The sequence below is a fragment of the Pteropus medius genome, unplaced genomic scaffold, assembly GCF_902729225.1.
Source record: "Pteropus medius unplaced genomic scaffold, Ma_sr-lr_union100, whole genome shotgun sequence".
In the NCBI taxonomy this organism is placed as follows: domain Eukaryota; kingdom Metazoa; phylum Chordata; class Mammalia; order Chiroptera; family Pteropodidae; genus Pteropus; species Pteropus medius.
The window spans coordinates 4,148,048-4,162,906 of NW_024347867.1; the positions used below are offsets into that span (position 1 = coordinate 4,148,048).

The following is a 14,859-nucleotide window of genomic DNA, read 5'->3' on the forward strand; positions in this document are numbered from 1 at the left end:
TAGATTTTCGTATTTGTTCATACATATTTAGTGCAGAATGTGGTTTGAGCTAACATTAATTTATTTTCTATGAGTTTCAAGTTAAATTAGAAGTTTAGCAGATGGTGTAAAAAGATACATATTAAAAAGGTCCGAAGAGTAAACCAATTAGGTGATCTTAGGTATATATTGAGTTCTTGGTTGATTATTCGCAATATAATCGTATTTTGGGTAAAAAAAAAAGCAGTACTAGAAGAAAGAAGGCTTCAAAAAAGACTTAACCGATTATAAAAAATGAAATAAAAAATGTGCATGTGAATGTTCCCTGAGAGTTTAAAAGAAGTTAGAATTAGGATAAACGCAGCATACATTGGATAATTGTAGGCATCACCAAACATCATACAAACTAAAATCATAAATATGATCAAGTGCAGACAAGGAATCAAGACCTATTGCTTTGTAAAGGGCAGAACTTATAAGTGTGCCTAATATATTGGTGGTTATTGACACTCCCAACAGATTATGGTGGTTATTACTGGCACTCCCAGCAGATTATTGTAGAACATCAGAATACGCTAACCATAGTGAAGGGTAGCTAACACTATGTGCTGCTTTTGGAGACTGTAACCCAGTCAGCCTGGCACATGTTAGATTCCTGGTGTTCACTTCAGAATGGAGGCCCTTTTAAGTATTGCAAGGGATGTAAGTATTGCATGTGGAATACTTACATGGGTACCTGAGAAATGACTTGAACCTGGGAAGTATTTTTGCAGATGATATAAAAGACATGAATAGGCCTAATTACTACTTATTCATTTCTTTAATGTCATTTCCTCAGCCAACATTAATTGAATGCTTATTCTTCGTTAATTGAATGCCTGGAGTACTGTTCTAAGCTTTGGGGACAGATAGTAAGATGTTTGAAGGAGTCTAAAGGAGGAGATACAAAAGTAACAGATGATTAGAGCATGAGATGCTACAAAAAATACAAAGTGCTCTGGGATCTGTGTAAGTGAGAATACCTTATTTAGAATGGGTTTGAGGAGTTTAAGTAGGATTTCTATGTGAAGGAAAACTTCCTGGAGAAGTTCTTGGCTTGAGGGAGTGAGTGCTAAATATCTTCTCACCGTGGCAACCTCAGGTTAGGTTGTCATGTTTCTATGGAACAATTTGATGACGTCATAACCAAGCTATTCCTATAGCATAGGTTCATCCCCTTTTCCAGCTTACAAATGTTCTACTGATTTTAAGGGTCCAGTTTATTTCTCTTCTTCCCAGTTAATAATTTAAAAATTCTCAAAACTAGTATGACTTCATTAAAGAGAGTTTGTGCTCCAAAACCTATTGGTTCCTCTAATTCTCACTGTTTTCTTCTCTAATTTAGATAGCGCTTTACACAACTGCCTTAACTATTAATTTAAAAGTGCTGGGAAAGCAAAGTCCATACTTTATATTTACTGCAGTAGCTGCCATAATGCTTATGTGCAGTAAATACTCCTAAAATTTTGTTGAGAAAAAGAACCGCTTTACAAAACTACCAGGAAAGAATTCTCTATATTTTTATATTGTGACACTTTTAGGGTCAATTTCAGTATTGAAAAACTGACCTAGCAAAAAAGATATTTTATATCTAAAATTTTTATGTCTGTGCATGGATCCTCATTTATTTGCTGATAAGTAGTTATTAACTTAGGATCATGATCTAATTTATTGAATGTTACATATTTTAATCCAATGGTAATATATAACTAATTTTTCTTTGCCATAAACATTTGAACATGCTATTTCTGCTGTATGAATACCCTCATAAACTAGCTAAGTATCTTATGAAATTGGTTAAATATTACATTCCTGGGATCTTTCCCTAGCCATTCCACTCCCAATTCTGTTTTTATTGCTCATATATGTGTTCCCAAATTGCTCTGTATTTCTCGTTAAACACTTGTCGTATGGTTTTGTAATTGTCCGTTTTCTCATCTGTTCACTGTTCGATTTTAGATTTGTAGAGATTTGGGAATGTGCCTGTCACTCACTTTTCTACCCCAAAACGTTTTTGATAGTCTCTGGCACAGTGTTAGTATTTGTTGAATGAATAAATACTTTATGCAAATGTATTTATGTTCTTTGTGGAGTTTTTAGTTTTAAATTGTTTAATTCATTTATTTATAATAAAACAAATGTTAATTTAGTGCCAAACATATGCCAGGTAGTTGGCTACACAAAGTCTTACTCAGAAAGAGCTTATGGCCTCAGAGAGTGAAATAGGTAGAGTGCTTTGAAGATGTCTAGTTGGAGGAGTGTGCTAGAGAGTAAAAATGACAGGAGGACTTGCTGCTTTTTATCCAGAGTGGTCAGGGAAGACTTCTGTTAATAGGTGACATTGAGTTGGAACCTTAACTAAGAGAAGGGAATAGCCTTAGAAAAATTTGGTTAAAGAGGATATTCTAGTCAGTGGGAAAAAAGACCAATTATCCTGAGTAGAGTGACCACAAGGGAGTTTAGGATAAGCTGGTTTTTATAGAGATTACCTAGCTGTACACGAAGAAAAAGTGCTTTTATGATCTGATTGTATACCCTGTGCTAGTCAGTTGTATGCAAAATAAATGTTTTGGTTATAGAGGGCATTTGGTGAAAAAAATGGATAGATTGCATTTTGGATTTTTGTCAACACTGGAAAGACAAAATATGTGGTTTGTGGGCTTATTTTTGATCCATGAGTTGAAAAATTGAAACAACTTAATAAAACCCAATTAATTTAAAAAATGAATATACCTACTTTGTGGGTAAAATTTTTAGAATTTTTTGGAAAAGTAAACATTCCAAGTTCCTTTAATTTTGATGAACAATTTAATTTCTTTTGGAAAGAATTCATATGCTTTCTTGTTAATAACTAAGAATATAAAAATATCTTGTAAATGAATTAATCTCTTATGTTTTTATTTTAGATTTTGAAGATGATGATCTCTATGGCCAGTCTGTAGAGGATGATTATTGTATTTCGCCATCAACAGGTGAATTTAGAAAAATAGTTTAATTTTCATTATTTGAATGTTTAAAAATGTTAAGTATTGTCATTCAAGGACTAGAATGTTCCATAAGACTGTAATGTTATGTAGCAGTTAAAAAGGTAATTAAATGTTAACTTTTAAAGGTAAATAAATTAATTTCTTTATCCGAGAATAGAATTTAAAGTTTTGATTCTATCATTTAGCTTTAAACAGTTTGAAGAAAACTCTGAAAACCGTGGCTTTTCCAGTATTTGCACTATGCAATTAATCTAAAGTGTACTAAAATGGTAATTTTATCTAAAACTAATACTTCTGAAGGCAGACAGCAGTTAATTATATATTCTCAGGAATCTCTTGAATATTAGAAACATTGAGGTGTTATGCATAGAATTCCCTTCATACAGTACTTTAGTTATCTACTGTTAAACAATTTGGTAAATAAATCAATACATATAGTTGAGACTTTTGATGGGGCTACAGTGACTTAGAGTTCAAATTCCACATCAGAGCTTCATCTTCTGTCTAATCTGAGAGATTTCTTCTTTGCCACCATATAAAGCAAACATTCATATGTTCTTTCCAGCAAAGGCAATCTTTGATACAGACTTTTCTCTCACTAATTTCTCTAACAGTACAATTGTCTTCAGATTTTATCTACTATATAAACAGTTGGTTAAAAAGTCTTGCTAAATTTTACTATGCCTTAAAAAGAGTACAATCAAATGGTTATGTACAGTGTAAATCTAATTCATAAAACTCATTTTCCACAAGTTAAAGGTTTAATATAAAATATTCATCAAAGTCTGCCTTTTCTTTAATACACTATTGTCTCCTGAGCTGTCCTGTAAACATGTACCACTTTTAGACCAAATATGTCTTTTCTGACTTTTTAGAACTTCTTTTTCTTCATGAAGGCATTGATCCTCTAGAACTGCGGTCTCCAGCCTTTTTGGCACCAGGGACTGGTGCTCCTCTGAGAATCAAATGCCTGATCTGAGGTGGAACTGAAGCGGTTCCTATGCTAGCACTGGGGAGCAGCTGCAAATACAGATGAAGTTTCGCTTACTCGCCACTCACCTCATGCTGTGTGGCCCGGTTCCTAACAGGCCATGGACCGGTACTGATCCTTGGTCCGGGGGTTGGAGACTCCTGCTCTAGAAATGTCTTAGCACTTCTGTTCTTTCTGTCATTGTTTTTTCTTGTTACTCTGAAACACAGCTAGGTCTTTTTTCCTCATTTGGCCTAACTGATGAGAGCCTTTCTTCTCTTCCTTTAATGTTACACTGTTACCAGTCAGGATTCTGAAGATAGAACTTGTACCAAGTACTTTGCCAGAGAGAATTTAATATAAAAAATTGTTAACTAGATATTAGAAAACAAAAAAAAATGCAAAATGGACAACCTAAAAAATATCAAGGAGGTAGTAACCTCAGGAAGCATCTACCAGCCTAGTGGAACAAGTGAACGAGGTTGAAACCAACCTTTTAGAGCTTTTGGAGGGGCTTCTCGGAGCTGGGACTTAGACCTATGATGAGAGGGGGTTCTACTTTGTTGCTTTGTCTCTGAAGTTCAGAGGAGGGACTGTAGAGCTGTGACTCAGACCTCTGGAAGAGGGAGACACTGCATGGCTGGTACTTGTCTCTCTAAAGGGATCCTGTGAAGCTGGGATTCAGCCTTTTGAGGAGGGAATTCTGGCTAGTCATGGTGCCTGGGGGATGTGGATTGGGGCACGTCGAAGCTGGTTCTGGGAGTTTTGGAAAAATTGCAAACCGGTATTGATTGCTGTTACTGGAACAAACTGCTTCTGTAAGGTGAAGTATTACTGGGGTGACAGTGTCTGGATAAGAAGCAAAAAAGAAAGGAGCATGTGTCTTCTCTGACCTTCTAGTCTCTCTTTAGCACCTGCCTAAAAGGGAGCCAGCTGTCAAAGAAGACATGTGCTTTGCAGAGACTTCAACCCTAGCATCACAAAACAGTAAAGAAGACTGGAGCAGAAGCTGAGAGGTGGCTTAATCAGTATTCCTTTAAAGCTCATTCAGGGATTCAAAGACCACATATTGTAGGGATTAGGAATAACCCCATTGGGCTCCTATAGTTCACTATTACAGTCGGCTAGGTAACAATGATGTCTGGTAGCACTAAATTCATTACTCATACTTTAAGCAGATTAAAGAGCATGGCATGTTCATGACACTGAGTAGATGTAGTTGTGATAATTAGATTTAAAAAAAAGATCTCTTCGAAGTAGTAGAGACTGGATTGAAGGCAGTACATAAGTGGATGTAGGTAGATTAGTGAGGAGACTATTAAACTGATCTAGAAGAGAGGAAGATATTTTAGGACAGTGTTCTCAGAATGTGGTCCATATACCATTAGCATCACTTGAGAATTTGTTAGAAAAGTAATCCTTGGCCCTATCCCAGAGTCGAAAACTCTGAGGGTGGGGTGCAGCTTCTGTTTTAAAAGACTTCTAGAGGATTCTGAGGTTTGCTTTGAGAACTATTTGTTTAGGATGCGGGTGGTAGCATTAGATTTGGGAATAGGTTCAAGAGATAATTACAGGAGTTAAGGTCTACAGGAATTGGAAGTTGGTTGAGTGTGGCTTGCATAAGGGTGAAAACCTTCATGAAGAGAGGGAATATAGAGAAACATCTTAATATTATAGGGTTAACTCATTCATTTATCTAGTCTTATCTGGATTAAGTCATACTCAGTCTTGAGTAATGAGCTAAGAGTACACAAGGTCAGGCATTCTGAGGGTGTTTTTCTAAGACTTGCATTTATGGCCTAGTTTTCTTGAGGTCAGAATTTACCCCTGTCTTTCACAGCTCTTGCTATATGTCTTGCATGTGGTTCACGTCCTGGACAATATGACTCTTTGAGAGTTACTTTTATACACACCAAGAAGTCAACCAACTTTATCAAAGCAAGAGATAGGTAAATGGTTTTGAGTTCCTTTTATAACAAACTGGTAATTTTAACAAAAGCATGTGGTTTTGGACTTTTTAATTTTTTAAAACATGTATGGTCCTGTGCCACATAACAAGCATAACAAGGTTTCGGTCAATGACAGACCACATATACGATGGTTGTTTACTATACAGCTTAGGTGTGTAGTGGGCTATACAATCTAAGTTTGTGTAGTACACTCTGATGTTCACACAGTGACAAAATTTCCTAATGACGCATTTCTCCGAATGTATCCTTGTTGTTATGTGGCGCATGACTGTATAAAATAACAGCAATATCTGATCAGAAACTTGCTTTTCCTTTTTAGTAGTTTGTTTTCCAAGTGATTTTCAAAGAAAAATGAAAAGTTTTAGAGGGATATTTTCTTAAAGAAGCATTTAATATTATTGAAGACAGAAGATTATATTTTTGATCTAATGAATTCTGATAATGGAGTGACTGTCAAGTAGTAGAAATTTCTAAAATTCATCAGCAAATATTTTTTTTTTGAACTCTACTAACTACAACTTTTCTGATGGAAAAGTGATTTCTAAACATTACAGCTTTTTTTCCCTTAAGAAAGATTGACTTTGATAATGAATATTGGACATACATCAAGGAGCTGGAGATAGCAGAAAGAGCCTATGTACAACAATTTATTTGAACAGTTATGAATTTTGTTTTAACTAATATAATTAGGAGTGTTAAAAGATAAACTCAGGCATGCTAAGATTTTTTTTAAGAGTTTATTTGGGAAACGTCAATTTTGAATCAGGCAGCTCCAAACTGCAAGTGGTTAGGAGCACTCCACTGCAGGAGCTAGGGGCAAGGTTTTCATAGAGAAGACACAAAGCAAAGCAAGGAAGTTGTTTGCTTGGCTATAGCTTAAGGGTTTATTATTATTTGGGAAAGCCTAGTTGACTTTTTGTGATTGGTTGTTATTCTTAATCCTGAGGCATTTACAAGAATCTACTAGCTTAGTTTTCCATTTGTCACCAAGGTATTAAAGCCATCTCAGTCTAATGGTCTCCTCATATGATTACTTTCACAGTGGTAATCCATATTCAGTTCATTCCAACTCATAATCTTTACTGAGCATCAATGTGTAAGCCTATTCTAATAAATTTATAAATTAGATTCATATGAGGCAGTCAGTTAAAAGTCTCATTTAAAAAACATACTGTGCAACAGTATGATTGGTAAAGAAATAGTCCTGCCTGAAGGTGTCTGGAAAGGCTTCTGGAAGGAGGTGGGTTTGGGACTGGTAAATTTGGGAGTAAGAATGGCATTGTAGATAGAGGAGACAGCAGTGCTGGAGCAGTGGGCTCTAAGTGAAGTGTGTTTGTGAAGACTTACAGAATTAATGGAGTTGCAGCAGGAAAGAGGGCTAGGAAAGAAAATAGGAGCCACATTGTGGAAGTCAGGTTTTAATTTTAGGCATGTAGAGTCAGTTTGTTGGAGGTTTTTGAGTAAGGGGTAATATTTTAGGAAAGTAACTGATGATGGAATGAATAGAATACAAAGTAGACTACAGGTGAGACAGGTGGAGGGGGTACTTGTAGGCTAGTGCTTCCTAACCTTCTCTGGTAATACCAGTCAGCTGGGAGTGATTTTAAAAATGCAGATTCCCTGCCCTATTCCAGCACCACTGAATCAGTACCTCCAGGGAAAGAAGTCTAAAAAGCCACATCTGTAATGAGTGCCTCACATGATTTTTATTTTAAGATGTCTAGGAAACAAATTTAGGCAGTTTCTGGAGTCAGATTTTGAATTCTTGAAACTTCTATGTTTGTCAAAATGCCTTAAATTTTAAAAGTCACTATAGATGTCCAGTTTTTCTGTAAGCATTTACATTTTTAAAAAAGAATAGCATTTTATATTCTTTTTCACCATTGCTTTTCTCTTACTCTTTTTATTGTATTTGTTGCCTTTTTGGGTTCTCATTTCAGCTTCAGAGATTTGGACCTCCTTTTTCTCCCCTCTAAGTAGCTATTTTCCCCGGGGAATTTTCTTTCGCTCTTCCTCTCCACACTCCTCAGCAGATTTGTACTTCCAAAACAATATGTCCATAGTTTAGGTTTCTGAGTGGAGTTCATGTGTGGGTATGATGGAGGATCCCGCCCCACCTCCCCTCCCCGAGAAAACAGTTCCTAGGAGTTAGAATAGAAGCCGGGATATTGACAGCTTCCTTTTCCCTGTTAATATTTCCTAAGTGAAAATTGTTGAAGGAGGTATCTAAGGTCTTGCCTCACTTAATTTTTGATTTATCTTAGGCTTTTCTCACAGTTGAGATCTATGAGAGGAAGTTGGGGAAAGTATATTACTTTTAGGCAAAACTGAATAGTTTGTTTAAGCCAGGAAAGTAATTCATAAGTCACCAGGCATAAAATGACCCAATATACATTTTTTAATACTACCACATTTTATTAAATCTAAAATGCCACAGATTAAGACATATCATTATTTTACATACCAGTTTTTAAAAAATCGTCCGTCAGTCTGAGTATTACATAATGCTAAGATGCCATTGTGATTGAAGTGCATTCCCTCATTCAGAGATTTTAATGTGAAAAAAATAGTCATCTTAGAGTTTCTATGGAGTATGAAGTAGGATATCTCTTCTGCTGTTTAGCCATGCTGACTTTATAATAGCAGTGTTATATTCTCTTTGAACAAGAGGGGGAAAAATAACATAATATGTGCATTCTTGGAAAATTCTGTGGTCTTCAAAATTATATACCAAAAAACAAAACTTCTAGGAAAAAATAGGATAATGACCGACCACTCAACCTGTAAAGTACTAATAAAAACAGTAATCATCTTAATAAAAATTCTTGCATATTTGAAACAGTACATTAGCTTCTTAATAAATATTCCAGTAAATATAGGACATAACGCTAATAAAAGAATGGTGAAAGCCTGATAAAAAAAAAGGTGTAAGAAAGAGTTAAGGGGTAATGTTGCAAATCAAGCAATAAGCACACACAAAGATAGGGCATGTGGCCAAACTGAGCCAAGAGGAAGAATGCGGTGCTATTACAGTATATTACAATATATTGCAGTGTAATCGTCTCTGGTTGGTGTTTTTGCATTTTGTACCTGCTGCTATTATGCAGTGATGCAAAACATTGAAGTGTTGGGGGCGTGGGGAATCTCATAAACCAAAGCAACTTGAATAATATACCTTCATTATTCCACTATTTATCATTTGGTATGAACTAGTTTGGTTAAGGAGACATGCATTATAGCAGAATAGATTGAATTCTCGCAACTTCTCTATATTTTTCTTAGAAACACAGATGTCCAAGATGTCTTCTGCCTCTTCAGTTTTTCTGATGTTCTTCCCTTCTTTATTATAACTGCTCTAGTCTTCAGTGATTACTTAATTTTCTGTGCTTCTGCAGCACTTGTTATCTGTACTACTCATCTGGCTTTTAAAATATGTCATTACATTTTTCTTCTTTGCCTTGCCTGCTAATCTATAAGGCCATCATTAATTTATACTACGAATAGATAGCACTTAGTGCCATGGCCTTCTGAGTATAGGTATTACACTTAAGCAGTTGTATTATCTATTGTCTATGTTTGCATTATCTTTAAAATTTCAATGTAGTTTTCCTTTCATAGTTTGTGCCTTCCTGAAAACATGCACAAAAGTCAGATGTGGGAATGCTAAGCAATAGACTTGCATGTTATATGTTCTTCCAGAATGCTAAATAATATGAAATTCCTAAGAATACCTTGCTTTTAGAATCCTGTATTACTATTTCTATCCTTCTTAAGTTTTTCTTCAGTTTTGTTCCTTCACAATTGCACACAGTCTCCATAAATTGAGTTCAGTGGGCATCCAGTTGAGGCAGAAGAGTCAACACTTTGGGCATACATGATGATTTTCTCCTTTGATCACTTATATTTTGTATATGATACTCAGGCATATATTGGTACTTTGACATTTTGTCTTTTCTCCTTTTAATGAAATATGTAATACCAAGTTACATACTGAGTGATGACACCGCTGGTCCTGCAGACTAGCATAGACTAATGTCTGAAAGTCAAAGCTTTCCGAGTATATGACACTGTTAAACAGTGTCAGTGTGTGATTGAAAGTATGAGCATTTCAAAAGTTAAGATCTATGATTTTGATAACTTTTGGGTTCGGGAAAAATTAGCAATTTTTGGAAATTGAAAGCTTACTCTGTTTTTAGTATTTTCTTTATGCAAATAAGCAAGTTTGATATAAGGTTTAAATTATTTGTACCAAAGAAGAGAAAATTTCAAAGAAAATGAAGTAGTAGGCAAGCATGCGTTATTGGGAAAGATTGTTTTTGAAAACTGGAGAAAATAAGCTCAGGGGAATCGTTTTGGAGATAGGAGGAAAGAAGGAAGATGAAATAAGAGGCTAATGAATAGCAAGGACATTCGAGCAGGGTTTAGGGTATGATAAGTTTTGTCTTTGTTTTTATCTATTATTATAGAATGTGGGTAAATGGCTGTAGGTAGTCAGCCAGAATCCCTAATTTTTACTTTAACGTTTGTAAAAAAAAAAAAAAATTAATGAGAAATGGCTGTACTATAGCATTCTTTTATATTTTATATTCTAGCTGCTCAGTTTATTTACTCACGACGTGACAAACCTGTTGTTGAGCCTGTAGAAGGATATGGTTATGAAGATCTGACAGAATCCTCCAATTCTCTTTTGAATCATCAGCTAAGTGAAATTGATCAAGGTATAGTAAAGTCTATCTATGTTTCTTATCTGAAAATGATTAATAATATACTAGGATTTATCAGTTTTGTGATAGTTCATAATAGTGATTGTGGGTAGTAATGGCACAAATGCATTTTATATCATCAAGGAAAATTTAATAATAAATTTTATATTTAATAAAATTTACATTTTAAATATATTTTATGTGGAGTGTATGATTATATAAATATATGGCAATTATTTAGTAACTGGAATTCTTGAATCTTCATCTTCTTATGAGAGAAGCTTCAGTGATTTGTTTTTAGCAATATTTATTGTTTTATAAGCTCTATGCAGAGTTTATGATTAGATTACAGAAGCTATTTTCCTTATAAAACGTTAGGTTCCATAAGGGTGGTTTTTTTTTTTTTAATTTAAGTCCAAAGTAACTATACAAGTGTCCTGATTAGTCATATCCATGTAAATTAAGTTTCAAGACAGAACTTGTAAATAGTAATGCCATTGGTTCTGAGTTTGCCTCTTTTCAATTCTCTTACACATTTCAACAAAAATATTTGTATTTTGGCTTTTATCTTTTGTAAATAAATTTCAGACATTGTTTCAAACATATTACTCAAGCTGTAGATTGATGAACAGTGTAGCAGAACTAAAATGGCCAGGCATAACAGTAATGCCGTCGTTATTAGTGGAGTGCAGGGCTGAGTTGATTTGCTCATTCTCCAGTGTGACTTTGTTCTATAGGCATTTATAAACTGAAAATTTATAGCAATTAATTTGAAAACAGAGGAAATGTAAGAATCTGAGACCCCATCATTGAATAAATCAGTTAAATATATATCAACTGTTAACCAAACCAAGAAAAATGGAGAGAAAGCACAAGCAGACAAAATTAGAAAGCCTAAAGGGAAACAACAGATATAGAATCAAAATATCAACTGTAAATACATTTTATAATCTGGGTAAAAGTCTGTAGAGGAACTGCTATGTAGACTCTTTAATAGTTTTTGATTGTAGTTTGAAGAAAGTATTGTAGTTGTTACTGTGGGGTGAGAGGGTAGGAATAAGTAGAAGTCTTACACTTTTTCTGTTATGCCTCAGAATCGTTAAGAAGGTATGAAATTCAAAGTTATGTTTGAGATTGAAAGTTAATCATTCCCACCTGATGTATGTAAGTAATTGCATGATAACAATAATAATGATTGTAGCTAACTGTTGCTAAATGCTTTCCAGGTACTGTTCTAAATGTCGTTCATATATTAACATATTTAATCTTCACAGCAACCTTATCAGGTGGGCCAGTTATTGTCCTCATTTTATAGAGAAGGTTGTACCAGCTTATAGTAAGTGGCATTGGATTATGAACCAAGACAGCTTGACTCCAAAGAAAATAGTTGCTCTAATTAATTGGAACAGGCCTTTCTAAGCTATACTAAGTATTCTGTTCCAGTTTCAATAATTCATGTATTTATGAAATAGGTATGGTATAATTTTCCAAGTATAGCTTATTAGCCTAAAAATAATCTTGACCTTAAGCAAAGCAGAATTACCCAAATATTTGAGAAATTTTTCTTTAATACAGTCATGTGCCACTGAATGATGGGGTTATGTTTTGAGAAATGCGTAGTTAGGTGAATGAACATCAATGTGTGAACATCATAGAGTACACTTACACGAACCTAAATGGTATAGCCTATTAGATACCTAGTCTACGTTGTATACCTATTGCTCTTAGGCCACAAGCCTTTACAACATGTTACTGTACAAAACACAATATTAAATCGAGACATGGTAAATAAATATGAGGCTGCTGCTGGCATAACACAGCAGAACGCAGCAAATTGTTTTTCATAAGTAGAGTGCACTCTAAAGTAATGATAAAAAGTATAGTATAGTAAATACATAAACCAATAAAATAGTGTTTTATTATCATTACCAAGTACTTAACTATATGTACTATACCACTGGCACCACAGTAGGTTTGTTAACACCAGCATAACCACAAACACATGAGTAATGGGTTGCTCTAGGACTTTGTGATGGCAACATCACTAGGAAATAGGAATTTTTCAGCTCCATTATAATCTCATGGGACTACCATCATATATGCAGTCAGTCATTGACTGAAATGTTATGTGGCTTATGACTAATTAAAAAAGAAGGCAGTGGAAAAATATCAAATACTTTTTTATTTTTAACAAAGAGATGGGATTGCCAGTAGATTTCTGTTCAACATGCAGGCGTATCAGAGGCAATATAAATTGCATTATGTGAAATGGTTTCATAGAGTAGGGAGTCTGAAAACCTGAGTTCTATTTTGATTGCTGCTATATAAACTTCACAATAGTATTTGATTGTGTTTTTAAAGAAAGTGTTGTCGTTGTCCTTGGGTCTAGTTCCATGATTTTCAGTCATATCTTTATGAATTAGAATTTGCCCGATATATCTAGGTCATAGAGTTATTATGAAGATTAAAAAAGATATGAAACATTTTGAAAACTGTCAAGTGCTATAACAAAATTAATACATTTATCCATTTTTATTCAGTGGCCTCTACCAGCTATTATTTTAGGATCCAGGGATATAAAGTCTCTGCTTTTGTGGAATTTACATCATTAATGAATATTATTAGTAACAACTTTTTATAAATAATTACCGTAGTCATCAGAAAATAAAAATTCTTAAAGATTTTAGATCTCCAGATATAAATTTAGTATTTTTAAATTGAATGTCATTCTTTTTAATCTACTGGACTTCCTTATTTTCATGGCATTTTTATATTAGGTTATCATGCCCTAAAAAGGATGATTTTAGTTGGCTGGGTTAAACCGAAGTTAGCCTAAAATAAAACTTAAAGTAGTAATAATTTAAGAAATTTAAGAAATATATGTAGTGAGTGATTTAACTGGGCTCACTAACAAGTTAGAAATATTTTCATACATACCCTTCCCTTTGTACACATGTAAAACATCATCAGTGCAAACATAATCATTATCATTGACTGAAAATAGATATTTCTGTATACAATTTACATTTTTTAAGCATTAGTATTATTTAGGAGACATTTATTATAGCGATTTCTTAATTAATGAAAATGTTCCTCTAATAAGGGAAGATAGGTATATTGTGCATAAAAATATAATCATTATAAGTTTTGCCAAGGAAAAAGGAGGGTTGAACATCCTGTTGTAGTTTCAAATTCTTTTTTTCACATTTAAAGATTGAGAGTTCTTTCATGACACCATTCATTATAGCTTTGAATTATTGTTGTGTGTTCCAGCTCGTCTTTATTCATGCCTTGATCACATGAGAGAGGTACTTGGAGATGCTGTGCCAGATGACATATTGATTGAAGTAATTCTGAAGAACAAGTTTGATGTGCAGAAGGCTCTGTCAGTGGTTCTGGAGCAAGATAAAATGCAGAATTTGAAGGTCAAGAATGAGGGAGCAATAGCTACAGAAAAGATAGTAAAAGGTATGGTTTTACTTGTTCTGTTTAGTTGTTTTATAGTTAACACTTGAAAGGAGACTTTGATTTGCTAGAGCTGGTAAAAAACGTGGAGAGAATTTTGCATGTTACAATAACGTGATTATCATCAATTGATTTTCTAGTTTGTGAATTTTTAAGCTGAGTGCTGTTAAAATCTGTGTTTTGATTATTTCCCTGCTTGTTTTCATAACTCACAGGATATAGGGGAAATAAAATCAGATTAAAAATAAAATACTTTGTGCTTCTTGTTAGTAGCTTATAGGGCTTTTTAATTGTTATTTTTTAACTCTGATGGGTCAGGAGACGGAAATTAATATAGCTTGACAATTAATGTAAAAAAAAAAACTTTGGGCTTATAGTATTGATAAATGTAATTTTGTTTTATTATCATATCATAATTAATACTACTTTTGCATTTTAGAGCCAGCTCTTTAATGTTAAATTTGTGGCATTTGAGATTAAATTTGGAATTTATTTGACATATAATGGGAATTGAGGTACCTTTATATTGTTATGAGATCTGTCAGTAGGAGCGTAGTGATTTGTTAACGGGGTTGATATTTCCTGTAAGCTGAGGACTCGAGTTTTGCCACAACAAAGTTATATGAAGTCCGCTACCATGAAATAGGGTGTTTTTTTTTTCCTGTTTAAATTTAAAAAATTTATGAGGGATGTACTTTCAACTGACCAGTATGAGAATGAGTATATTATATGTCGTCTGTATTAAT

At 34.0% G+C, this 14,859-nt stretch overlaps 1 protein-coding gene across 2 annotated transcripts in view; it reads left to right on the top strand.

Annotated features, from left to right (window-relative positions):
• The window catches only part of HBS1L (HBS1 like translational GTPase), a 78,250-nt gene that overhangs the window by 679 nt on the left and 62,712 nt on the right, over window positions 1-14,859 (top strand). For both annotated transcript variants that reach the window (XM_039879023.1, XM_039879024.1), the window contains exons 2-4: window positions 2,925-2,990; window positions 10,538-10,663; window positions 13,922-14,116. In XM_039879023.1, the coding sequence (XP_039734957.1) occupies window positions 2,925-2,990; window positions 10,538-10,663; window positions 13,922-14,116 (387 nt within the window). The remainder of the gene's footprint in view (window positions 1-2,924; window positions 2,991-10,537; window positions 10,664-13,921; window positions 14,117-14,859) is intronic.